Source organism: Tachysurus fulvidraco, chromosome 9 (assembly GCF_022655615.1).
Source record: "Tachysurus fulvidraco isolate hzauxx_2018 chromosome 9, HZAU_PFXX_2.0, whole genome shotgun sequence".
In the NCBI taxonomy this organism is placed as follows: Eukaryota; Metazoa; Chordata; class Actinopteri; order Siluriformes; family Bagridae; genus Tachysurus; species Tachysurus fulvidraco.
The window spans coordinates 25,485,149-25,511,650 of record NC_062526.1 but is presented as its reverse complement, the minus strand read 5'-3'; the positions used below and the strand labels follow the sequence as shown (position 1 = coordinate 25,511,650).

The following is a 26,502-nucleotide window of genomic DNA, read 5'->3' as shown; positions in this document are numbered from 1 at the left end:
ACCTACAGCTTTATTCAGATTTTATTTTATTTATCTTTTATGTGTTTTGTTGACAGCAAAATTGAGATTTTATACTCTGTAAGTATTTCATTTCTTTTATTTATTGGTAAACATCTGACACGTGCACGCGTTTGTTTTGCTCAACAACAAAAAAGAACTAAAGCGCTCATTAATATTCATGAGCTTGCGTTGCGTCATCCTAGGCCACGCCCAGTTTAGGAAACCGGAAGTGCCATGTCCGGACTGCAGCGCTTTAGCAGCTCGTTGGAAGAAGAAGAGGACGAAGAAGACGAACAACGACGAGAGTAGCTTCTCGGACGGGTTATGTTGTAATATTCTTTTTAAAACACCGGACATTTTGTTATGTTTTGGTTACACGTGAACATGTTGTAAGGCAGTGACGTCACACAGCAGATTTGTTTCCCGTCAACAGTTTTTGTGTCACGCTGCTGTTGATGCTGTGGCGGACCGCGTCGTGAGCACGTCGTGAGCGCGTCGTGACTGCGTCGTGAGCGTGTTGTGGGTTTGTGTACTGGGGTTAATTCGGTGTCCCGGGTGAAGATGAACGGGAAGTCGGCGCACGGAGCTGCCAGCGGAGCTCCGGCCTGTATTGAGGGTCTGCCGCCGCTACCGAAGAGTCTGAGCGGCCTGCTGAACTCCAGCGGCGGGTCGTGGAGGGAGATCGAGAGGATGCACGCGAAGAAGGCCATGATCCAGGACGACCTGAGGAGAGGAGCGGCTCCGGGGGACCGGGCGGGGGCCAATAAACCCGCTAACCTGGACGCAGCGCTCGCACTGCTGAGGAAAGAGATGGTGAGAGTTATATATGTCATGTTCATGTCCCGTTATAGACCTGGTCTAGTCCTGTTCATGTCCTGTTCATGTCCTGCTTATGTCCTGCTTATGTCATGTTTATGTCAAGTTTATGTCTGGTTCTAGTCATGTTCTAGTCCTGTTCATGTCCTGTTCATGTCCTGTTCATGTCCTGCTTATGTCATGTTTGTCATGTTTATGTCTGGTTCTAGTCATGTTCTATTCCTGTTCATGTCCTGTTCATGTCATGTTTATATCTGGTTCTATTCCTGTTTATGTCATGTTCTAGTCCTGTTTATGTCAGGTTCTAGTCCTGTTTATGTCAGGTTATAGTCCTGTTTATGTCTTATTTATGTCCTGTTCATGGCCTGTTCATGTCCTGTTCTAGTCATGTTTGTCATGTTCCTCTCATGACGTATTATATCAAAATCCTGACTCTTCTAATATATCTATCTCAAAAAACATCACTATCTCAAAATTCTGACTCATCTCAATAGTTAGACATCTCAAAATTCTGACTTAAAAAAGTCAAATACATTATCTCAGAATTCTGTCTTTTATCTCAAAGCCTCAGAGCCTCAGTACTTTATCTAACGGTCTGATCATTTATCAGATCTCTTTGTCTCATGATTCTGACCGATGTAAAAAGCTTACAGTCTCAAAATCATGTCGTATATAAGAATTCGTTACTATGACTACCGTAAGGTTTGTGGAACAACAGACTTAGTCACGATGGGCATGAACACTTGAGGTTTGGCTTTACAAACACAGAAATACTTCAGATGTTACATCATGTTTATGGAGCCCGAAAAAGTAACCGAACTCCTGAAAGAATTTGTTTTAAATAACTAAGACTTTTAAGATAACGTTTAAATAGACAAAGTCGTTTTTTTTATTTAGATGGAACAGGATTATGGTTTCGTAAATTAAACATGAGATAATGAGTGAAACATTGAGGAGTCAGAAGTTTAGAGTCCCCGCCCCCTCTTGAGTTATCTCCACCCCCTCTTGAGCTAACCCCGCCCACTCTTTGTCCAGGTGGGCTTGCGTCAGCAGGACATGTCCCTCCTGTGCCAGCTCTGGTCCCTGCACGAATCCATCCAGGAGTACAAGGGCAGCTGTCAGGAGGCGGGACCAGGGACCGACGTCTTGGACAACGGCTTCTTTGACGAGGACGACGAGTTCTACACAGACTCCGGCGTCACACCCACCGAAACCCCGGACGAGAGCGAGGCCTCACCAGCCCACAACGGGACATCTGTGGACACGTGGCTGAACGAGTCGTTCCGAATCGCGATATGAGAATCTGAAGCCTCTTCTCTTTTTCTTTTTTTTTGCCGGATTAAGGGGCAGGGCCGTGATGCTGCTTCATTGTTTTATTCTTTGTTTTGTTTTTCTGTGTGCGGGTCCTTTTTTTTTTTTTTTTTTTTGGATTTTTTTTTATCACCAGCAGACTTTTCTTTTCTATAGGAATATAAACCAAGATTATTTATTAATTATATAAACATTATATAGCCGTTTTTCTTGGCATTTTAGAATTTTATAGGACTTTATATAAGGGGGCGGAGCTATATCTATATCAGTATCTATAGTATTCGCATTTATGCTAAAACTGTGTATGGGGGCTCTTGTTTTTTGCAGGCTGTACTCTGGCATCAGAAATCCAGCAGACCGCTTCGGGAACAAATCCGGGTCCTCAGACCATGTGAACGGATGCAATGCTGGAAAGTGGAAACACTACATAACATTTGTTATAGCCGTTCATTTTGGCAGATCCGTTATCTTTCCCCAAACCATTTCATTCAGGCTTCGGTCTGATCCACGGAGGACCAGCCGTCGGCTTCACCTCTGGAGCCTCGGCCCTTGGGGTAATGTGTGTATATTTAACCGAGGAACCTACGCAACCGGACACCTTCGAAACAAATCAGACATTTGACTCAGTCGGATTTGATTCAGTAAGGTTCACTTACACTAGCTCACGTTTTCTAAAATATTCCAGAGCAAACAAATATTATTAACCAAACTTATGCATATTAATGAGGGTGCTAGCGTGAAGTCTTCCTGCTTTCGGACATCGAATGAGTAATAAGTGCATGACGCCTTAAATCCCATCACTTACACGTGAACATCATGAACATGCAGACCAAAGACACGCGCAGTGTTTATAACGCAGCATGGGGTTGTTTAAACTCCTTTACAACAGAGCTGGGCGATAAAACGAACATTTAGACGTTCACTGGTGGCAAATCCGGATTGTTAGGACACAACACTAGATCATTATTAACTCCTTTTAAGAACAGATGCGAGAACTTTATCATGTGCACGAGACATAAAAACTTCTACTTTTTTTAAATCCATTTTTTATTCATTTCGATTGAACGACGCTGTTATTTAAAGGCACTTTAACAACTAAAATCACACAAACATCTAGAAATCAATGTAAAGATATATGAAGAGTTTTCATTGGCTGCCAGGCTTTGCAAATAACCAATCAGAAAAGTTTCTGCTTTGGCGCGGCAGGACGTAAGAGCGTATCTTTAAAAAGCGTCTTTAGTCCCGCCTCTAACGTCCGTTCATTAGCTGTCGACTTTAGCTAATAACCAATCGGAAAATATCTTCTGCTCTATTCAGCATCATTTTGTTTTCTTCTCCCAGCTCAATATAAAGTATCCGTTACACTCTGAGATTCAATTCAGTCGATAATTCTGTTGTTGTAAAAGTCTATAGCGGGCGTGTGCTGATAAAACCATTTGATATGTTTAAAAAAATCTTTTGTTTTTTTTATTATTTGTTTACAATGTTGTTATAACGCGGTTTAAAATGATTTGGATCGGTTTTGAAATGATTGTGTAGAATGTTGTGCAAATTGTTTGTTTTTAATTTCTTTCTTTCATCGTGTTTACCCAAAACATGTTTTAAGATATAATACACCTAAAAGGGTGTTTGATCACATCATCCTAAAAAAAATGTAAAAAACTAGCTAAATATTTAAAAAATACAAACGTATAAATGACGTCGTGAGAAGCCGAGAGAATTTTGCCGAGAGCTTGTCGTGACGTTTCCGATTTATAAATCGTCTTTCTTTTCTTTTTTTTTTCCTCTAACGAAGCATAAAGCCTTTCTTTTTTTATATAATAATGTTTTTCTCAGTTACATAAAAATGTAAACAAATTAAATCTAAAAAAGGTGAGCCGCACCCCCCCCCATGTGTATGCATATGAACATTTAAGATTTATTTTTGAGAAACATTTTTTTTAACCAATCTTTGATGATATTTACCCAATATTTTACTTACTTACTTACTTTTTTTCAAATACATGACATAAATACGTGACGTATTAATACGGTTTATCAGCACATGTCTAAATGATGAAACACACAGGAGTCTCTGATGACATGATTTCATTATTACACACAGTGTCACTGTTTTACTGTTAATCTTATAATAATCATGGCGTGAACTCCGGACTCGACTCGCAGCGCTCTCGTAACGCAGCACTTCATCAATCAGCATGGATCACTAATAGTGCCTTTGTCCAGGCCGGGTGTCAGTCCCAGGCGTTTCTGCTGAAGCTTACGGATTGTCGGATGTCAGGAATCACACACAAATTCCTCCTGAACGTCTTCTCACCAGTCGAATCGCGTCGTATCGTCGTATCGAAGCTGTATCGAAGCTCTGTCGCTTGTTGCTCGGTGTGTGAATGTTGTATCCTGGAGTGTCACTAGTGCATCTGTTATTTTAACCTCAGTAGAGACTAAAGGAGGAATAAAACACTTCACTTATCCAGAGGAAAACTTGCAGAATGACCTCAGTACCGGACATTTAATGGAAACATTTTTTTACGCTTTTTTTTTTTTTAACTTGTATTATTATTATTATTATTATTATTATTATTATTAAAGCAAAAAATGTAAACCACAGTTCTGTTGTTTTCTTCAATCTGTTTGTGGTCAGAATGTGTGAGGATATCATTTTTATTTTATTATTTTTTATTAAATGAAATATAGGGAGGCACGGTGGCTTAGTGGTTAGCACGTTCGCCTCACACCTCCAGGGTTGGGGGTTCAATTCCCGCCTCCGCCTTGTGTGTGTGGATTTTGCATGTTCTCCCCGTGTCTCGGGGGTTTCCTCCGGGTACTCCGGTTTCCTCCCCCGGTCCAAAGACATGCATGGTAGGTTGATTGGCATCTCTGGAAAATTGTCCGTAGTGTGTGAGTGAATGAGAGTGTGTGTGTGCCCTGTGATGGGTTGGCACTCTGTCCAGGGTGTATCCTGCCTCGATGCCCGATGACGCCTGAGATAGGCACAGGCTCCCCGTGACCCGAGAAGTTCGGATAAGCGGTAGAAAATGAGTGAGAGACTAAATGAAATATGTATGGAATCAATCTCCAGAGCAGTGTTTTATTTATTTTTTTATTATTTTGTACAAAACAAAAAAAAACACAGCGGTCAGTCAGGTCAATAACATTTACACAAGTGTTCCACAGACGTGTTGGTTTGGTTTTTTGTCTTTTGTCTCGACAATAAAAAACAAAAACAAATTAAAAACAAATCCCAGCGTTCGGCGACACGATCAGGTCGTGCTTATGTATTAAACCGCATGCGTAAGGTGTAGCGTATTTATGTGTGTGTAGTTGTTTAGACAGATTTCTTGGATCTGTAGCTATAAACATGACTTTATAGCTTTTATTTCATAAACAGAAATCACAATCAGAGCACAAAAGAGTGTTGAATTGTGTGTGTGTGTGTGGGGGGGGGGTTGCTGTTAACACACCATTTGCATCTGTATTTGTTTCTCTCTCTCTCTCTCTCTCTCTCTCTCTCTCTCCTTCTATTCCTCAAAGTGTGTGTAAGAGGAAAACAAGACATGTTCACGTCACTGTCAAAGACACGTTTCTCTCGTATCCCACGTCTTCACCTTCACGTGTAGAGCTCAGGCAGGAGCGCGTGTGAGCTCGGCTTCAGCGTGTGTAAAGCGTGTGAGATGCACAGTTCTACCAGCAGACCCACACACACTGCGAAGACGGAGAGACGTCTGCGGCAGTTCAGGATCACTGTCACACAAATAAATATCCCAACGTTCATTACCAAAGAAACGTTAAAATCTAATTATTATACAATGTGAACATGCGTAAATATGTAATAAAAGATTATACGAGATGAGATCCACGGGTATGGTATCAAATTGTCTATTTATTTTATTCGGGAAAAGAATTAAAATCTTTAATTTGAATAATTGTTCATTAACAATTCATTCATGTTAATACTTAAATAATTGGAGTAGAATAATGTTAAATTTCTTAATTATTAAAGAAATAAATATATTAAAAAAATATTAAATAAATCTTCAAGGAAATTAAAAATAATCAAATTAGAAGAGGAACCTTTTAAGTTTTTTGTAACCTTTTTAACAGCCATGAACACGAAATAATAATAATTTTAAAAAAAAGGATTTTTTCAAATAATTTTTTCCATAATTTTCAAAAATTTCAAATCGCTTGTCAAATATTGCAGGATTTTGTGTGTGTGTGTGTGTGTGTGTGTGTGTTTTTACCCCGGACGGCCTGCGCGTTAGACGTGAGCACGAACACTCGGATGAGGGTGAAGCAGAGTGGAGAGTAATCGTGCTCCCAGATGACGGCTGGAATCAGCAGCACTTTGCCGTAAGAGGAGAGCAGCAGAGCCTTCAGTAGGTCAGATGTCTCTACACACACGCTGTACAGCTTCTGTACACACCATAACACTACTAACACACCTGCACAGTACACACCCAGCTCTGACACACACACACACACACACACACACACACACACACACACACACAGTCATTTTTGTCAGGCTCCAGAGTCATTTTGTCAAGTATGTTTTGTCTGACACTATTCGGTTTTGTCTCATTCTAAATGTTTTGTCTGATTTGAATACATTCCGTCTGATTCTAGTATATTTTGTCTGATTCACGTACAGTTGTTGTTTGAGCCTTGCAAGTTTAGTCAGATCCCAGGACATTTTGACCGATTCTTGTTGGTTTTGTATAATTCTAGTACGATTTGTCTTAGCTTAATAAGTTTTGCCTGATTCTAATGTGTTTTGTTTGACACTACTGTTTTGTCTCATACATTTAGTCTAATTCTAGAAAGTTTTGTCTGATTCCTGTTGGTTTTCTTGTGCATTCGGTCTTAGCTTAATAGGCTTCATCTGATCCTCGTACAGTTTGTCTGATCCGGTTTTTGTCTTTCTTTTTTTTCACCCTAGACTGTTTACGCACCGAGAGCAGCCAGAGCAAACATCCCATAAAAGTCCCATTCTTTGGTGTATCTGATGATGTCAGCAGGATCGCCGGTGACCTCTGAACTCTGGAGCCGAGACCATCTGAGATAAGCTTCACACAGCAGGCAGAAAACACACAGCTTCCAGTGGATCTGAAGAGAGGAAATATCTCAGTGCTTTAACCACGTGACTGCGCTGTATACGTGGATCTAAAGATAACCGACGAAAAGCACGCGTCTAGTTTATCCGACTCACGTTGATCTGGGTGTTGAACAGAATGTGTCTGAAAGCCTGGATTTTACACAAGATGGCATCTATGAGAATGATGACAGGATCATATTCGATGTACTTATCCACAGGCTTTGCACACAATTTCTGGAGGGAAAAAACAAACAAACAAACAAAAAAATCAAATCACAGCATGTGTTTCACCACATCACAAAGGACCAATCGCAAATCACCAGATCTTTCACAAGTGAAGTGAAAGTGACGTGACATACAGCTAAGTACGGTGACCCATACTCTCATACTCAGAATTCGTTCTCTGCATTTAACCCATCTAAAGTGCACACACACACACACACACACACATACACACACCGTGAACACACACCCGGAGCAGTGGGCAGCCATTTATGCTGCGGCACCCGGGGAGCAGTTTGGGGGGGGGTTCGGTGCCTTGCTCAAGGGCACCTCAGTCGTGGTTTTGCAGGGCCGAGACTCGAACCCACAACCTTAGGGTTAGGAGTCAAACTCTCTAACCATTAGGCCACGACTTCCCAAGGACCAATCACAGCATGTGTTTCAGCAATGCTCACATAAGGACCAATCACAAATCACCAGATCTTTCCCCTAACAACCAATCACTGATCACAATTCTGATCAAACCCCAATTCTTGTTCCAACTTCATGTTGACATACAAACTAACATAACAATCAATATGCAAATCAGTCTGATGTCACGTGACCCTCAGCGCTCATTACATTAGACACCAAACCCATCTTAGCTCTGATTCGGTGTAAGTTCATAAACATTGCGCACTACATTATAAACATTGCGCACTACATTATAAACATTGCGCACTACATTATAAACATTGCGCACTACATTATAAACATTGCGCACTACATTATAAACATTGTGCACTACGTTATAAACATTGTGCACTACGGTATAAACTATCAGCTGTTGTTGTTATAACACACAGCACTTAGACGAGCTGTAACGTTTCTAGCACGGTAGCATCACTCACTCACACATATTGTTATTTTCACTATGCCGTTACTGTAGTCTCGGTATAACTCAGAAGCTTCCTCGTTACATTCGATGCATTTAAAACCCATTTTCTTATATGTTTTCATAGCTTGTCGGCTCGCAAACGACAACTTCCGGCATATTTTCTTGGACGTTGTCGAGTCAGACGGTTAACACTTGGGAAATGTAGTTTCGGTTTGTTACGACAGCTACATGAGAACCGAGCTAGGGAACTACATTACCCATGATGCCCCGTTTTATCACCTGCACAACGTACAAAACATGGCACCTGCTGGCAGGGCTGTAGTGCTAGCGCTCTCGTTGCTGTACTTATGCGGCTCTATCATATCCACAGAATACTTTAACACGCTCGCGTTCTTTAACGGAGAGCTTAACGAGCGCGGCTGTGGACCGTCGTCCGAGTGGGAGGAGTATTCTCCAGACTGCGGTGAGTTTATGACACGGCGGCGCCACGTCTCCTTAAGTAACGTACATGGAGGAGTTTTCATTTCCCACCCGTATTTACACTCTAGCCACGCCCACTGCGCTAAGCTTGGATATATTTTTAAATGTAATATTTATAAATAAATATATATATATATATATTACAAACAAGTCCGTTATAATTTTAATTGACATTTTAAAAGTAATATTTCATAAATTGTATTAAATTTATATTTAATTTATTTTATATGTATTTATATTTATTTTATTTATTTTTTATTGCTTTTGCTATCATATTATGAACACAAGGTCAATAAAATATTCTAAATAAAATATCAGACTTTTAAGGCGTTTTGAACATTAACTTTTTGTGTCTTTGCTATTTTTTAATTCCATGTTTAAGTTCACATTCTATAGAGTGAGGGGTTTGTCGGAATGCAGGTGGGAAATCAATAACGATTCTTACCCGGTATGACATTTTTACTTCCGGGTTTGTTAGCGAGGCGTAAATACAAAACCTGGTTACGGAGTTGTGGGTGGAGGAGGATGAAAATAACACACATGGCGTCTGTCTTTGTTTTATTCACTTACGTTACAAAGAAATACTAAGAAATGTTGGTTTATCCAACTGATTAATCTGGTCCTGAAGATGTAGATGCTTGATTGGGTTCAGGTGATGCTGAGGGGCTTTAATTTTACTGTAAACACACACACACACACACACAGACACACACACACACACACACACACACACACACACACACACACAGACACAGACAGACATACACACACATACATATATACACACAGCACATGGCTTTAATTTGACTGTAAACATACATACATACATACACACACACAGCGTGCTTGATGTAGATGCTTGATTGGATACAGGTGATGCTCAGGGGATTTAATTTTTCTGTAAACACACACACACACACACACACACACACACACACACACACACACACACACACGCGCACAACAACTTGATTGGATACAGGTGATGCTGAGGGGTTTTAATTTGATTATAAACACACACACACACACACACACACACACACACACACACACACACACACACACACACCCACCCCCACACCCACCCCCCTATGCACAACAACCTGATTGGATACAGGTGATGCTCAGGGGTATTAATTTGATTGTAAACACACACACATGCACAACAACTTGGTTGGATACAGGTGATGCTGAGGGGTTTTAATTTGATTGTAAACAAACACACACACACACACACACACACACACACACACACACACACACACACACACACACACACACACACACACAGACAGATTTCCAACACTGTGCAGTCGTTTCTATTTAATCAAATTGAATGTATCATTGTGGGTAATATCATGAATATGTTCTCTTTCAGATCCCAATGTTCTCCAGCTGGAGGATCCGGACTGTGAGGACGGCAGCAACGTGGCCTGTGAGTCAGTTTTCTCTCTGAACGCAGAGAAGATTCTGGTGAGCATCTTATTGAGACACTGCCTACGTTTGTACATCACAATCTTTCTATAAAGTACAGTACACACATCATACACATTTCTTCATTTGTCACCCAAGACAAATGAAGAAATGTGTATGAGGTGTGTGTACAATGTGTATGAGGTGTGTACAATGATGCTTCATTTTGACTCCTGGTTACACAAAAACATCTCTATAGAACAGCTTAGATTTGAATTGGTGGCTTTTTTTAAACTGTTATGTGTTATATTACAGGGAGGGGGTTAGATTACATAATGTTGGGAGGGGGAAATGCTTCGACCACTAATAAGAATTATTATTATTATTATTATTGTTGTTGGTGTTTGTGTGTGTGTTTGTGTGTGTGTGTGTGTGTGTGTGTGTGTGTGTGTGTGTGTGTGTGTGTGTTCATGCTTTCAGAGCCAGGCCAGGCTCTTTGTAGAGCAGCGCCGATTTCCGTTCCCTGTTGATGACCACAACACTAACGAGGAGCTCGGTATACCATTCTCTCTGTCTGTCTCTCTCTCTCTCTCTGTGTCTCTCTCTCTGTCTGTCTCTCTCTCTCTCTCTGTGTCTCTCTCTCTGTCTGTCTCTGTCTCTCTCTGTCTCTCTCTTTCTCTCTCTCTCTCTCTCTGTCTCTTACTCTCTCTCTCTCTCTCTCTCTCTCTCTCTCTCACCCCCCCTCCCTCTGTGTGTAATGATTAAAGAGTATGGTTTGATGTACTGATACGAGTGTGTTGGCTCCCAGCCATAGGATACGTCCTGATCGGTAACGGTCTCTACGATGAAGCCATCAAACACTTCTCCTTGTTACTGCAGGTCCGTGTTGTGAAACATGACGTTTGTGTTAATAGATTTCTTATTTCTGAAGTCAGACAAATGAACAACGTCTGATTGTTGTTTGTTGTTCAGGGCGATCCTGAGCTGGTCAGTGCCATGTACGGGAGAGGGATCGCCTACGGGAAAAAGAGCTTGCAGGTAAGACGCAGTGTTTCTGTGTGATGTTCTATAGAGATGTTTTTGTGTATAGAATGTCTAACACCCCCCCCCCTCTCTCTCTGTCCTTTCTCTAGGACATTAAAAATGCTGACTTGGCTCTTTATGAGCTGAGCAGAGTAATCACACTGGAGCCCAACAGGCCAGAGGTTTATGAACAAAGAGCAGAGGTACACACACACACACACACAACCATACTCGATTCAATTCAATTCAAGTTTATTTGTATAGCGCTTTTTACAATAGACATTGTCTCAAAGCAGCTTTACAGAACATAAACATAGAGCAGAAGGTAAACATAATTAATGAATACTCACTCACACACTCACTCACACATGCTCCTCATATTACAGCTCTGTACAAAGCCAATATTTACTCAGAACAGGAAATGAAGTTTCTGTTTATTGTTAATGATGTTTATAACGTGTTATACTGAAGTAAATCAGAGGCCACGCCCCTTTCACTGAGCCATGTGGGCCACGCCCCGTTCACTGAGGCACACAGGTCACGCCCCTTTCACTAAGCCACGCGGGCCACGCCCCCGTTCACTGAGGCACGCGGGCCACGCCCCCGTTCACTGAGGCACGCGGGCCACGCCCCCGTTCACTGAGGCACGCGGGCCACGCCCCGTTCACTGAGGCACGCGGGCCACGCCCCGTTCACTGAGGCACGCGGGCCACGCCCCGTTCACTGAGGCACGCGGGCCACGCCCCGTTCACTGAGGCACGCGGGCCACGCCCCCGTTCACTGAGGCACGCGGGCCACGCCCCCGTTCACTGAGGCACGCGGGCCACGCCCCCGTTCACTGAGGCACGCGGGCCACGCCCCCGTTCACTGAGGCACGCGGGCCACGCCCACGTTCACTGAGGCACGCGGGCCACGCCCCGTTCACTGAGGCGAAGGAGCCACGCCTTCTACTAGACACACACTTATAAACACACACTCACATGCCACGCTTTCTTCACTACACGCTGCACTGTGGTCCACTATATAAATACATCATATACATTTTGTCACCTGATATTCATCGTCTTACATTGTGTGTGTGTGTAGATTCTCTCTCCTCTCGGGCGTATCAGTGAAGCACTGAGTGACCTCACTAAAGCCATCCAGCTGCAGCCTTCAGCACGACTTTACCGCCACCGAGGAACCCTCCTCTTTATTTCAGAGGTATACACACACACACACACACACACACTGATTATTTTACTATACCATTTAAAAACATCAGTGACCCGAGTGTGTGGTGTGTCCAGGATTACGTCGCTGCTATGGAGGACTTCCAGCAGTCTCTGGAGCTGAAGAGGAACCAGCCGATCGCCATGCTGTACAAAGGACTCACCTTCTTCCACAGGGGTCTGCTTAAGGTCAACAGATCTCCTGCTTTTTATTTAACTCCTATAAGTGCAGTTACATGTTAGCTCATCTACCCCATGGGGCGGCGGCCATATCTAGCTCCTCCTTCCTGTTCAGATGGACACACAAGTCCAGGGAATGAAGACAACTTAAAGGACAAGTGTGTTAAGTGCGCTGTTTTGTGTTAGTCAGCGTTCAGCTTGGAGGAGGAGATGATGTCCAGTCCCGTGGTGGAGCTCGACCTGATCCATCACTGCACGGTTTGTAAAACATTACCATGATGTTTCTCTGCATGCAGGAGGCCATCGAGACGTTTAAAGAAGCGTTGAAGCTGAAGTCAGACTTCATTGACGCGCACAAAAGCCTGGCTCAGGCATACAGGTGACACACACACACACACACACACACACACACACCTTCCTGTCAACTCACTTCACTCACTGTGCTGAGGTTAAAACTCTGTGTGTGTGTGTGTGTGTGTGTGTGTGTGTGTAGGGAGTTGGGCGACTTTGACAGCGCCATGGAGAGTTTCCAGAAAGCTCTGCTGCTGAATCAGAACCATCTTCAGTCTCTGCAGCTCAGAGGGATGAGATTAAGAAAAGGAAGACGGAAGGAAGAAAGAGCAAGTAAATGGAAGCGGGAAGGGCGAGAGAGAGGAAAAGTAGAGAGAAGAGAAAAGATAGAGAGGAGAGAAAAAGATGAGGAGAAAAGAGAGAAGAAAGCAGAGAGAGACGAAAGAATAGGAGCAGAGCAAGGAAAGAGGACGGGGGGGTCTCCCCTCTCTCTCTCCCCTCTCTCTCTCCTCTCGCTCCTCTCTCTGTCTCTCCCCTCCCGCTCTCTCCTCTCTCTCCTTTCTCTCTCTCTCCTCTCTCTCTCTCTCTCTCTCTCTCTCTCTCTCTCTCTCTCTCTCTCTCCCTGCCCCCCCCCCTCTCTCTCTGCTCATCCCATAAAGCCGGAGCTGCTTGACTTGCATCAGGACCAACATTTTCTCTCTTATTAATGAGACCAAACCCAAATAAATGATATACACACATGAACTAATAACTAATACATCATAAACCTCTGAGTTTTAATATCAGTAAATTAAAAGGACATGTCCCTCAGAGACACACGTGTAAACAGAATAGAGTGAGAACACGCACGAAGAGCTCCGTAAACCCTGAGAAAGTTTCCTGTCCCCGTCATCTTGTTATCGAAGAGATTTTTATCTCAGGATCATCCTGAGAACTTTAGTAGTGTTAAAGTGACTGGATCTAAAGCGCATGCAGTGTGTTGTTTATTGCACAGAGATGCCTGCAGCTGGAGCCGTACAACGAGGTGTGTCAGTACATGAAGGGTCTGAGTCACGTGGCCATGGGGCAGTTCTACGAAGGCATCAAGGCTCAGACGAAAGTCATGCTCAATGATCCACTGCTGGGCCAGAAAGCCAGCTCCGAATATCTCAAAGTCAAATACCTCCGAGGTGAGTGGCTGTGGGCGTTTTGTGTCGATGTTGTACTCTCGTGTGTCGTCTGAACGCCGTTCTTGTCCCCGTGTCAGAGTACTCTCGATATTTACACTCGCACCTGGACGTCCCTGTCACGGAGTACAACGTGGATCAGGATCTTCCGGGGAACTTTAAAAACCACTGGGCTAAAAACCTGCCCTTCCTCATCGAGGACTACGAAGAGCAGCCTGGACTGCAGCCGCACATAAAGTCAGTTCGTTTTCGGTTCTCGTATATACCCTTTTGCAAATGTTTTGGCCCCCCATCCGCAAGCAACGCTGTGTGTGTTTTTTGTGTTTTTTTTTTTTTACTTTTAAGGGACGTTCTACCGCAGGATTTTGACAGTTACTCTCCGGAGGTGCAGAGGCTGATCTGTACGGCGGATCATCTGGGGTCCCTCATGCAGTACAACACGTCAGGTTTCCTGTCCAACCAGCGCGTTCACAGAGGTCGGTCCTGTCAGCCATTACGAAAAGCTTTTGCTTGCGGTAACGGTCACTAAACATCTGTTTATCTGTGTAAAGCCATGGGTTTGGCAAGTATCGAGGTGATGCAGGCGATCCTGCGGACGTGGAGTAACTCAAAAGTGCGCGTTAGCGGCAAAACCAGGCAGCTCCAGTGGAGAGACATGTTCGACATCGCCGTTAAATGGCGGAGGTACGACTGCTTATATTGATCCTGTTCTACAGCAGAGCTTAGACGACTTCAAGATCTTATTGTGTGTGTGTGTCTGTGTGTGTGTGTAGGATTGCTGATCCAGATCAGCCTGTCCTCTGGTTGGATCAGATGCCAGAACGGAGCCTGAGCAGAGGATTTAATAACCACATCAACCTAATCAGGTGCTACAGCCCCAGCACACTAGTCCTGTTTAATACTGAACCATCAGTAGGTTTTATTTTCACCAAAGAAAAACAAGCGGGAGGAAAAGTAACGATCTCCAGAAATGATCTAGTTGTGGTTTAAGCAGTGAAAGCGCTTTGTAACTCGGTCTCGTGCTGTTCGGTTGTTCAGGGGTCAGATCATCAACATCAGATACATGGAGTACTTTGGCACCATCCTGGACTTCATCAAAGACAGAATATTGGTGTATCACGGGTAAGCGGCTCCGTTTCAGCCTGGTGATGATCTGATGATGAACCGGGTTTCTGTTGTTCGCTCACCGCAGACTCCATTGTTCCAGAGCGTATAACCCACGAGGAGTGCAGGAGGTGAAACAGGCTCTGGAGAACGTCAACAAAGTGGAGGACCTGCTGCCTATAATGAAGGTAACGGCATCAGCCGTGTTCCTTTACAACCGTGTACAGCGTCACGTTTTTGTTACCTTACTTTTTTATATATATTATATATATTTGTTTTTAAGCAAGCATTTTTTTTTTCTTTTTAACACCTTTTTAATTTTGTTTAGATTTTATATTTAAAATGCTTACATTTAATTTGACATTTTTTAAAATATTTTATATATTAATATTTAAACGTTTACAAGTAAATATTTTCTTCTTTTAAAGAATAAACTAGCCGATTTTTTTTGTGCACGTTAATTTTTTTAATGAAAAATTTAAAAAAAAATTCCTCGATTCCAGATATTTCTTTATGTATTTATTTATTTATTTAAATTTATTTTTATGTATGTATGTATGTATTTTTTTTTTTTTTTTTTAAATCTCTCGAGGCTACTATTTCTTATCCATTAAGTGCAATTATAAATACAAAAATTTTTTTTTTTTAATTTATATATAAATCATTTGCATTATTACAGGATGCTCAATTGTTTTGATGTTATTTTAAAACGGTATAAAACAATAGGTCAAAAAAACCCTTATATTTATCAGTCGGTCTGTATTTACGTCTGTGTTTATCTTCGTTCATTTACAGCTAAAATGTCCTTTAATCCCTTTATAGGGTTTCTTTAAAGAAAAATAATTTTAAAAAATCTTTTCCTCCAAGAACCTGCGTTCAGCCCGAACGATCACATGACCAGATCTGCCAGCTTAATACCAGCTGAAATGTCACATCGCTAACACTGTGTGTGTGTGTGTGTGTGTGTGTGTGTGTGTGTGTGTGTGTGTGTGTGTGTGTCTCTAAAGCAGTTTAACAGTAAAACGAGAGACGGCTTCACGGTGAACTCGAAGGTCCCGAGTATAAAGGATCCTGGCACGGAGTACGACGGCTTCACCATAACCATCACCGGAGACCGGTCTGTCACCACGCCTTCCTGACCTTTAACCTTCCACGCTTAACCTTAACCTAAGTCTCCACATGTTTTGGGTAAAAATAGAAAAAAATCTCCTCCATCACCAAAGCGCAGATCCGTCTAAATGTGGACGTATCGGTTTACTTCTTTATTTTCAGTACATTTGTCCTGTCACTTTCCCTAGAAGTTCCCTATAAGGTATAAGAAGGCAGATGTAAGGGCACCAGAGGGTACGCGGGTAAGGGCACCAGATGGAGACGGTACGCGGGTAAGGGCACCAGAGGGTACGCGGGTAAGGGCACCAGATGGAGACGGTACGCGGGTAAGGGCACCAGACGGTACGCGAGTAAGGGCACCAGATGGAGACAGTACGCGGGTAAGGGCACCAGACGGTACGCGAGTAAGGGCACCAGATGGAGACAGTACGCGGGTAAGGGCACCAGACGGTACGCGGGGAAGGGCACCAGATGGAGACAGTACGCGGGGAAGGGCACCAGACGGTACGTGGGGAAGGGCACCAGACGGTACGCGGGGAAGGGCACCAGACGGTACGCGGGGAAGGGCACCAGATGGTAAGGGCACCAGACGGTACGCGAGTAAGGGCACTAGACGGTAAGGGCACCAGGCCGTATGCGAGTAAGGGCACTAGACGGTAAGGGCACCAGGCCATACGTGGGTAAGGGCACTAGACGGTAAGGGCACCAGACGGTACGCGAGTAAGGGCACCAGGCCGAACGCAGGTAAGGGCACTAGACGGTAAGGACACCTGGCCGTACGCGGGTAAGGGCACTAGAGGGTACATGAGCTTTTATTAGCTATGGGCCACTGATGTAAATCCAGGAGACATAAGACTTTGTTATTATAATCGAGTTACTTGTCCTGACTGTGTGTTTCCAAAACACTTCCATCTGTAGGAGTTGGGTGGGTGGGGTGTTGCTGGGGAGGGGGAGGGGGAGGGGGAGGGGGGACATAGTTGTATTCCAAACTATATGTCAATGTCTCATTAAGTCACAAAATCACACACACTGTAGTTGATGCCTGATTGTGACTGAGTCAATGTTTTCTTCATGTCATCATTATGGATTATAAAAACAGCTCACACACTAAGCAAAGCTTGATGGGGGGGGATAAATGTGGTGGTTTTGGTTTAGTAGCAGGGAGAGGTGTGTGTGTGTGTGTGTGTGTGTGTGTGGATAATGAGCTTGTGCGTGTTTTTGTTTATTTACATGGAGATATGAAGTAATAAATTGATGTTTTAATGATGCTTCTGAGTGGGAGTAAAATAAATGATGAGGTGTGTGTGTGTGTGTGTGTGTGTGTGTGTGTGTGTGTGTGTGTGTGTGTGTGTGTGTGTGTGTGTGTCCCTAGTGTGGGAAACATGCTATTTTCAGTGGAGACTCAGACCACAGAGGACAGGACACAGCAGTACCAGTCGGAGATCGAGGCTCTTTATAAAGACCTGACTGCTAAAGGCAAAGCACTCATGCTGTCCTCTGAGCTAGGGGTGTGTTCTCTCTCTCTCTCTCTCTGTCTGTCTGTGTCTCTCTCTCTCTCTCTCTCTCTCTTTTTTTTTCTCATCATCTATCGGCTAGAGAGAGGTCACATGACTGCTGTAATTTAAAATGAATTATATTCATTGAGTCAATAAGTTGCTGTTTATCTTTACTTCTCTCTCTCTCTCTCTCTCTCTCTCTCTCTCTCTCTCTCTCTCTCTCTCTGTAGGATTCAGATGCAGTGTGTAACCTCGTCCTCTCTCTGGTGTATTATTTCTGTAACCTCATGCCCCTGTCCCGAGGCTCCAGGTATAGACGTGTTGAACAGAACTGAATATTTTATCAAAAAAGTTTGATTGGCATTTAGATGGTTTATGGTTGTGTGTGTGTGTGTGTGTGTGTAGTATCGTGGCCTACTCTGTGGTGATGGGAGCTCTGATGGCGAGCGGGAAAGAAGTCGTAGGCAGAATTCCATCTGGGAAGGTAAAGGCGGGATGATATTATTATTATTACTGCAGTTGTATCTGAGCAGAACCTCACGAGCTCAAACACAAGTCTTCTGTCAATCATGTCAGGTTGTTTAGGACGTATAAAAGCTCTCCGTCTGTAATAAATAGGTTCTTAACAATATAATAATAATACATGAAACAATACGTTAGTGTAGACGTCATTCGCAGTTATACAGTCAGGAATCCGATGTTTTATCTTTCAGCTGGTGGATTTCGAAGCCATGACCACGCCGAGCCCCGATCGCTTCACTAAAACAACCAAAAGCTGGATGAACTTAAAAAGGTGAACGATTCTACTCAGGAACTTATTGCTGGTTGTTTTGTAACATCACACACAGTCGAGACTCTTGATAGTAGGTCTAGTTGAAAACAAAGACTGGAATTATATCTTTGTACATCTCGTACACAAACCACTGCTTGCACGAATCCCAAAACCATTCTGTACAACGTCTAATAATAGGATTTTTTTTTATTTTTTTTTTTTTGGAAGTCAAATCATTTGATTCACTGAGTCGACTTATTCAAATCCCAAATGAATCACTGATCAGATTTTAGCTTCTAATGTCTGTAATACTATCAGAGGATTTTATTCTTTTGGTTCTATTCTTTTAATCTTTTAATTAACTAAGCAACTTCACAAAGTAGTGGCTTATGTAGGTGAGTCGACTCTCTGAAAGAGTCGATTCACTTGTAAATGAATCGACTCTCTGAAAGAGTCGATTCCATTTAAAATGGAATCGACTCTTTCAGAGAGCCGATTCATTTATTCATTTTTTTTTTTTTTAACCTTCCTGTCTTTTTCTGTCTCCTCCACACAGCCTGCCCAGTTGGTACCAGAACCTTCCATCTGTATCCGAAACGTTCCAGTTCGCCAGAACGATGATCGAGGTCCTGAACACCGACTCGTCTTCACACTGTCCCAAAAGATCTTAAAAAAGCCGTCTCGGTCCTTTCTGCTCCTTCTCTCGTTTCTCTCCTCAGTCTTCCATGACAAAGATCTGTATCAGAGTCTTAATGAACCCCTGAAAAAATGTTTTAATGAGTTTATTGGAAAAAAACAAAAGCACACTTAACGAACTTGAAACCCTTTTAATAATCTTAATTTAAATTTGTGACTTTTATTTTATTTTTATTTTTTTCTTTTCCCCTGTTTGAGCACATCAACCTCACCTTATAATAAAAGGGCTCAATTAGTAGCTAATGATTTTAAAACTGCAGGTTCATCAAACTATAATAAGAGATTGAAGTGAAGTTTTGCTTGTTGTTTACTTTTTCTTGTTCGGATGTTCAAGTGATGCTCGACAAAGACATCCTCATCATCGATACCCGTATTACTGTGAACATGAAGGAAGAACGTATCCGTCGGTACGAGTGCAGCTCATTCCCTGTAATTTAGTCCCAAAGATTCAGGATTACTTCAGAAAACGTTTTTATCCACTTTTGAGTTATGTTCTTTTTACATATCAGTTTCTTCGTGTACTGATTTAAAGAACGGGGCTTTTGGGAAACATCTTAGTATGCAGGAATTAAACTTGAAGTATAGTTACATGAGGTTTCTCAGTGGAAATGAATAAAAGTTTTGAGTTTATGCAAATCTGCCTTGATGGGGTTTTTTTTTTCACTCACCGATCAGTATGATCAGTATCGCTTTTAAAGGTGTAATACTTAGAGTAATCCCAAAAACATCCTATAGAATGTCAAATAAGTGTGTTTTTTTTTTTTTTTTTTATAAACTGAATCAGATCATTTGACTCACTGATCAGAGTCGATTTATTCGAATCCCAAATGACTCAGTGATTCAGTTTTGAGCTTCTAATGGCTGGTACTCACTTGGTCACGTTACAAAATAGCGGCTCACGAAAGAGTCGACTCTTTAGAAGAGTCGAATCGATATCAAACGACACAGTTCTCTGTGCTTGAAAGTGAATGTTAGAGAGTGGATTTTTATTCTTTTTTTTATTTAATAATGTGTTTGCAATTTTCCACCAGCACAAAACCAAAAAAAAAAGATATTTGAAACATGCTTCGGAAAAATCCCAGCTGCTGAAATGTGTGTTGTTATTTTTATCATAATTCCAGTGATTTCATCTTGACCTCACGGTCCTTCCATTTATTTGTTTATTGTTTCCATAGTTTGCAGAGTTCCTAAGCAAAGCCAAATATTTATAAGGAATTTCTTCTTTGTCTGCTGAAGAATTCAACTGCCAAGAAACCTTCGCTTCTTTATTCGTCTCTCGCTGTGTTCAGTGTAGGCTTTTTTTTGTGTGTGCTCATTAGGCTGACATTTTCATCCACCACAACAAGATACTGTACACTGGAGCAGTTTCACCTTTAGATCACCTTTAGATTAGTAACCCAAAGACTTTCTCTTTTCCTTTCTGGTGGCCTCACTGGTGGACAGGCTGTGAGGATGTGAGGAAATAATCCTTGTAGCTGAACTGAAATGGATTAACGAACTGTTTTGTTCTTTTTACATGCCATAATAAACAAAAGTCTATGTTTCAGTTTAAATGTTAAAGGTGCGGACTCCGTTGTTTGAAAGCCAATGTTGACATATAAAATCACCAAAACAAACACGCCCCTAACCTAAATGGGTCCCACCCCTGTATCGATAGCTCCGCCCACACATACATACGTAAAGCAGGCAACTAATGGAAAGAAATGTGTCTTTATCATAGCTGAAGGGAAGAACAATACGATTGTAGATAAACAAACAAGCAAAAATGACACACAAGCATAATCATGTAAAGGACAAAGGCATATATTAGTTCTGTGTAACAAAGCAAAACCAACGTTACTCACCTATCGAGAAGGAAAAAAGTGCCTCGGCGTCTTAAGTAAAGTCACAGATCGGAGTTTTCCGAGTCAATAACTCCTTTGTGTTACTACACAAAACGCGGTTGTAGCTGCCTCTCTACATTACTACGATAGAAAAGAGGTGTTATTTGTGTAGTAACAGCGTTTAGCTCAGGAGTTATTGACTCGGGAAACTCCAACCTGTGAATATGTGGCCAACTTCCTGCTCCTTCAATTCTCTCCAGCGCTGGAAAGCTGATCCTATATTAACACGTCCTACTTCTTGCCTTATCGTGTCTTTCTTCGCTTTCTTTCTTTGTTTTTATCCTCCATGTCGATGTTAAAACCGCTTTCTGCTAATGTCACACATGCGCACTGTTTTTGTTTTGTTTTCTCAAACAATGGAGACACCACCTTTAAGGGAAGCCAGTGAAATTATAGCAGCTATAAATATTAGTTCCCTCACCTTTCTTTACTGATGTTCTCTTTAATGTTCTCATTCTCTTCCACTGGAGACTGAAGCTCTAACACTCTCCTGTTCAGGTCATGTATAAAAATGAGAGGAGCGCATCTGCTACTGTAAATAGTGTAAAAGTAAATGCTGAACACGTGATTATTACGGGTCTGTGTTTAAATAACAGCTAGGATATCTTCGATTACGTTAAGCTAACACTGATAGTACAAACACCTTCTTATCAATTAGACTAGAAATAAATCCAATCGCATCATGGTTTTATTTCATTTACATTTCCAGCATTTAACAGACACCCTCGTACAGAGCGACTTACATTTTTGTCTCGTTTTTTTTATACGACTGAGCAATTGAGGGTTAAGGGCCTTACTCAGGGGCCCAGTTTTCATCAGTTATCAGAATCGAGTATGTCCGAGATTTCAATCTTTATCGTTATGTCTCGTTATAATCTAGGAAATAAATAATTCCCCAAGTCCTGCCGTTAATCATGTTGAAACAAGGTTCGAGTTCCAGACAAACACACATGGTTGTTATGACAGCAGCGGCTCCGGAGATATTATCGATTACGTTTCAGCCTCGCCGTTGTTTATAGCGTGGAGGAATATTACTCAGGGTAGTGGAATGAGACACGATAATCTCTGATTCCGATGAAACATTGCTCAACACTCGCTACGAGGAAAAACATGCTGGCGAACGGTTCATGAAAGGTCGTGTCCTGTGTGATCTACTGTAAAAGATCTACTGTAAAAGGTGTGTATGTGTGTGTGTGTGTGTGTGTGTGTGTGTGTGTGTGTGTGTGTGTGCAGCCGATGTTCCAATGTTAAAAATGTTGTATAAAGTACAGTGGAGAAAGTTGCAAATACAGACGCCCTTTATCCAGAGCAACTGACATTATCTCGCAACAACTGAGCAATTGAGGGTTAAGGGCCTTGCTCAGGGGCCCAACAGTGGCAGCTTGGTGGACCTGGAATTAGTAGCCCAACGCCTTAAACGCATTAGATATAACCAGGTAAGTGCATAAATGAATAGTACAGAATCTGATTCCAGTTAAATAAAACAGTTTTATTCAAATCCATCCAGAGTTCTCGAGACCCCCCTTCCGTTTTCTTTTCTTAACAAAGAACGCTGTCTTTCGTCAGCTCCGTGTGCGGCAAATTGCGAGTAAACAAACGACTTACATAAAGAGTTAAAGCTGCGTTACTAAGTAGTTCGATAATAATGACGTCATCAGAGATAAAGGTACAGTGTGTCACGTATTTTAGCGGAAATAACATTGCTACGTAGTTGTGAACTATTGAGCGGGCGCGTGTTTAATTTGCCTTTAGTTTTATATTTCAGGATTTTGGATTCCATATTTCTGGCCCTGAAATTAGAAAAAAAACCCCACCTGGAAATCAGCTGCTCAGCTCTGCAGGTCACAAGAAATATGTCGTTCCAACAGACGGTTGGTGGCTGTTTGTAGAGGAAGGCAGTAAAAATTGACATACTGCCCCTTTAAATTTGAGTTAGAAGACTGTGGGCTTGACTCCACTTACATGTCAAGCCTCAAACTCGCACAGGTAGTACATGCGGCGATCGCAGTAGTTGTCCCACCAGTCTCCATCATCGGAGGACATTGCGACACAGTTCTCCCGTTTCCCGCCATCAGGCTGGCTGGACAGGAAGTGCTTCCTCCACTGGAAATAGGTGACCCGTGTGCCGTCGTCAAACAGGTAGAGCCCCTCAGAGCGCAGGTCATTAATGCCCAGCCACACGGGCCAGTTACTGCCAGGTAAGACTAGCTTCACATACTCTGCCAGAGCCTCTTGTTCACGCCGGTCCCGCGGCATTGCCATGCGTCCACCGCGCTCCTGACATTTCTGAGAAGCACCAACGTAGGTGTCGTACACGCGGTACACCAGGAAGCACTTCTGACCAACCTTCCGGCCTTTAACGCAACCTGGAAGATGTTAGAAAAATATTTGACAGTGACCAAAGTCATCTCAGGAATTATTCCATTATGTCTTTGCCACTAAACAGCAAGCTGTCAGTCATCCAGCGGTGGTTTCCGCCCACAAACCTTCCAGACGGCCGATTTCTTTGCGGTTGTCCCTGCAGAAGTTGGAGATGTCATGAATGGAGTCCTCGACATCGGCCACTTTGCCCTCCAGCTGCAGCAGCCTGTCCAGCAGCTGGCTCACCTTCACGTCCAGCGTGTAGTGGCCCACGTTCAGCTTATGGATGGCCTGGTCAACAGCCGCCAGCCGCGACACTGAGGTAAACAGAGAGATTTGAGCCCTGATGTGAAGTATGAAGTAACACACAAGTATGACATCTTGAATCGACCAATCTCCCCAAGGTTAGCAAGAATGACATGAACATCATAGCTGAGTCTAAAAAGCTGTAGATCCACAACAAAGTCAATTAAATATGAATGAAATCAAATTCAAAGGGGGTCGATTTTTTAACAAAAATATTTCCAGACATTTAAGAGAAAGGAAAAAAAAGGTGTCACTTGCAGTACTGTAAATTAATACATCTGGTTAGTTTCTTCATTTCAGGCTACATTTTTCTGTCCCTGAAATTAGCTCCGCCCACACCTCTCCTTTTAAAAAAACAAAACAGTTAAATTTATTCAATACTGATACGTGTTTCATTTCAGATGGTCTACAGTAACCCTTTGATGCATTTGCACATCGAGAGCAGGGCTGCCCGTCTCACGATCACGCCTGTTCTTGGTGACTCGCAAAAACAAAAACACTACTTCCCGGTGTTTGTGTTGTGTGAAGACGCACACAAGTAGTTGTAGTTGCTCTCATAGTCGGACTCGGCGGCTGTGGGCTCGGGATCTTCGATGATGTCGGGAGTGTCTCCTCGCCCTCTCACGCCGTCGCTCTGCAGTCAGAGAACACCGAACACAGTGCAAATACCACATGCTGTAAATACGGCTCTAAATATCGTACAGGAAAAACCATGTGTGAAAAATACAGCTGTAAATACTGCAGACAAATCCTTACTGCATGCTGCAGATACAGTCACAGCACGGTGTGAAGACAAATACTGCTGTAAATACTGAGCAAACCAAATACTGCACTAACAAATACTGCTATAAATACTGCACTAACAAATACTGCTGTAAACACTGCATTCACAAATACTGCTGTAAATACTGAGCAAACCAAATACTGCACTAACAAATACTGCTATAAATACTGCACTAACAAATACTGCTATAAATACTGCACTCACAAATACTGCTGTAAACACTGCACTCACAAATACTGCTGTAAATACTGAGCAAACCAAATACTGCACTAACAAATACTGCTATAAATACTGCACTAACAAATACTGCTATAAATACTGCACTCACAAATACTGCTGTAAACACTGCACTCACAAATACTGCTGTAAATACTGAGCAAACCAAATACTGCACTAACGAATACTGCTATAAATACTGCACATTACAAATACTGCTATAAATACTGCACTCAAAAATACTGCTATAAATACTGCAGTCACAAATACTGCTAAAAATACTGCACATTAGAAATACTGCTATAAATACTGCACTCACAAATACTGCTATAAATACTTCACATTACAAATACTGCTATAAATACTGCACATTACAAACACAGTTGTAAATACCATTCAAAAATGACAGCTATATGTACTGAGAGGGAAATACGGCATGTTATGAATACAGCTGTAAACACTACACGAAGGATATATACAGTGACTCAATATAAACAGTACCTCTATAAACAGTACACAAGCAATGCATTATAAATGTGGTGTCTTGGACAACACCTGTCAGATACCTCATATTAAACACTACATGTGGTAAATACTACATAAATAAATAAATAAACATAAATGCGATATATGAAAGACGCTGTAGTTAAAACTGTCTCAGAAAGAGCAGTAAGAAAAGCACAACAAATACTACACACTGGAAGTACAGGTGCAAATACTGCACAACAAATACTGCAATAAGTAATGTGCTTAATTGTTATTTAAAGACAAGTGAACTCATCACTGACTTCTTCATCACAACGTATCTGTTATTCATCTATGAGATGCTTTTGAGGTGAGCAGCCGGTGTTTGTCCGAGTGTTTGCGTGAAAGTCTCACCTGAATATCCTGGGAGAGTGCGGTGCTGTTTCCTTCAGCCTCGGCCCAGGACACACACGGCAATGCCAACACAGCAAGCAGGAGAATAGAGAACCCCATCTTCTGCTCTCTCTCTCTCTCTGTCTCTCTCTCTCTCTCTTTCTGTCTGTCTATCTGGAGTACAGTATGTGTCTCTCTGGGCTGCTCACTCGCTCTGTCCTGACTGATCTTGTCCAACAACAGGAAACTCTTTTCCCACCTCCCACTTCCACGGGTCGTTTTAACCGAGTATTAACTCTCTCTCTCTCTCTCTCTCTCTCTCTCTCTCTCTCTCTCTCTCTCTCTCTCTCTCTCTCTCTCCGACTCTTAGTCATTCATCTCTTAAAAAAACAAACAAAAGAAACCCTCAGGCCTGTCTTGTTGGAACAAAGCCCGCTCTAATGTGTGAAATCTTCCAGTGCTTCCTGAAGCAGGTTGTAATAAGTGTGTGTGTGTGTGTGTGTGTGTGTGTGTGTGTGTGTGAGAGAGAGAGAGAGAGAGAGAGAGAGAGAGAGAGAGAGAGAGAGAGAGAGAGGGCAGCAGCTCAGTTTCCTTTAAGCATGGAAGGAATTCAGAGCACCGGCCGGGGCCACACAAAATGCTCCCATTCTTTGTGCAGTGTTTTTGGATGAGACTGAGGATGAAGGCGTGGAGTCTGGCCTTGAGTCTCCTCGAGTCCTGCTCTTTTCATTACACAACTAACTTCGTTTCACTAAATCTCTCCCAGATGAGAATAAACACCACACAAACGCAGTCTTTTACACGGCCTTTTGAACTCCTAAAGGGCTCCCG

The 26,502-nt window shown here is 42.4% G+C and overlaps 4 protein-coding genes across 4 annotated transcripts; 2 read left to right on the top strand and 2 right to left on the bottom strand.

Annotated features, from left to right (window-relative positions):
• The first annotated feature begins 214 nt into the window (after positions 1-214).
• On the top strand, positions 215-4,734 carry fam89a (family with sequence similarity 89 member A). The gene is made up of 2 exons (XM_027165074.2): positions 215-813; positions 1,852-4,734. Exons 1-2 carry the CDS (start codon positions 562-564, stop codon positions 2,113-2,115), a joined length of 516 nt encoding a protein of 171 aa, XP_027020875.2. The 5' UTR covers positions 215-561; the 3' UTR covers positions 2,116-4,734.
• Positions 4,735-5,626: 892 nt separating this feature from the next.
• Positions 5,627-8,472, bottom strand: arv1 (ARV1 homolog, fatty acid homeostasis modulator). The gene is made up of 5 exons (XM_027165072.2): positions 8,339-8,472; positions 7,337-7,456; positions 7,080-7,233; positions 6,369-6,590; positions 5,627-5,868 (listed from the first exon to the last, which is right to left on the bottom strand). The coding sequence occupies exons 1-5, from the start codon at positions 8,441-8,443 to the stop codon at positions 5,735-5,737; spliced, it is 735 nt and encodes a 244-aa protein (XP_027020873.2). The 5' UTR covers positions 8,444-8,472; the 3' UTR covers positions 5,627-5,734.
• Positions 8,473-8,549: 77 nt separating this feature from the next.
• Positions 8,550-19,899, top strand: ttc13 (tetratricopeptide repeat domain 13). Its single transcript, XM_047818687.1, has 23 exons — positions 8,550-8,784; positions 10,180-10,274; positions 10,695-10,770; positions 11,023-11,093; positions 11,187-11,252; positions 11,348-11,440; positions 12,324-12,440; positions 12,527-12,637; positions 12,925-13,007; positions 13,122-13,271; positions 13,916-14,088; positions 14,166-14,322; positions 14,431-14,561; positions 14,637-14,769; positions 14,859-14,951; positions 15,124-15,207; positions 15,293-15,377; positions 16,197-16,306; positions 17,672-17,807; positions 18,026-18,105; positions 18,201-18,279; positions 18,509-18,588; positions 19,124-19,899. Exons 1-23 carry the CDS (start codon positions 8,550-8,552, stop codon positions 19,236-19,238), a joined length of 2,553 nt encoding a protein of 850 aa, XP_047674643.1. The 3' UTR covers positions 19,239-19,899.
• A 2,715-nt stretch (positions 19,900-22,614) lies between these two features.
• Positions 22,615-26,143, bottom strand: clec11a (C-type lectin domain containing 11A). Its single transcript, XM_027165071.2, has 4 exons — positions 25,693-26,143; positions 24,348-24,447; positions 23,633-23,824; positions 22,615-23,512 (listed from the first exon to the last, which is right to left on the bottom strand). Exons 1-4 carry the CDS (start codon positions 25,789-25,791, stop codon positions 23,112-23,114), a joined length of 792 nt encoding a protein of 263 aa, XP_027020872.1. The 5' UTR covers positions 25,792-26,143; the 3' UTR covers positions 22,615-23,111.
• Positions 26,144-26,502: the final 359 nt, after the last annotated feature.

Bases quoted from the DNA above. Each gene is read 5' to 3' on its own strand.
- fam89a (XM_027165074.2), top strand. From the start codon at position 562: ATGAACGGGAAGTCGGCGCACGGAGCTGCCAGCGGAGCTCCGGCCTGT. The intron at 814-1,851 runs GTGAGAGTTATA...CTCTTTGTCCAG, and splicing joins CACTGCTGAGGAAAGAGATG to GTGGGCTTGCGTCAGCAGGA.
- arv1 (XM_027165072.2), bottom strand. From the start codon at position 8,443: ATGAAAACATATAAGAAAATGGGTTTTAAATGCATCGAATGTAACGAG. The intron at 7,234-7,336 runs GTGAGTCGGATA...TCCTCTCTTCAG, and splicing joins TGTTCAACACCCAGATCAAC to ATCCACTGGAAGCTGTGTGT. The intron at 6,591-7,079 runs GTGCGTAAACAG...TGTGTGTGTCAG, and splicing joins GTTTGCTCTGGCTGCTCTCG to AGCTGGGTGTGTACTGTGCA.
- ttc13 (XM_047818687.1), top strand. From the start codon at position 8,550: ATGAGAACCGAGCTAGGGAACTACATTACCCATGATGCCCCGTTTTAT. The intron at 11,253-11,347 runs GTAAGACGCAGT...TCCTTTCTCTAG, and splicing joins ACGGGAAAAAGAGCTTGCAG to GACATTAAAAATGCTGACTT. The intron at 15,378-16,196 runs GTAACGGCATCA...GTGTCTCTAAAG, and splicing joins ACCTGCTGCCTATAATGAAG to CAGTTTAACAGTAAAACGAG.
- clec11a (XM_027165071.2), bottom strand. From the start codon at position 25,791: ATGGGGTTCTCTATTCTCCTGCTTGCTGTGTTGGCATTGCCGTGTGTG. The intron at 24,448-25,692 runs GTGAGACTTTCA...CTCTGACTGCAG, and splicing joins CACTCTCCCAGGATATTCAG to AGCGACGGCGTGAGAGGGCG. The intron at 23,825-24,347 runs GTGCGTCTTCAC...TGTTTACCTCAG, and splicing joins GAGCAACTACAACTACTTGT to TGTCGCGGCTGGCGGCTGTT.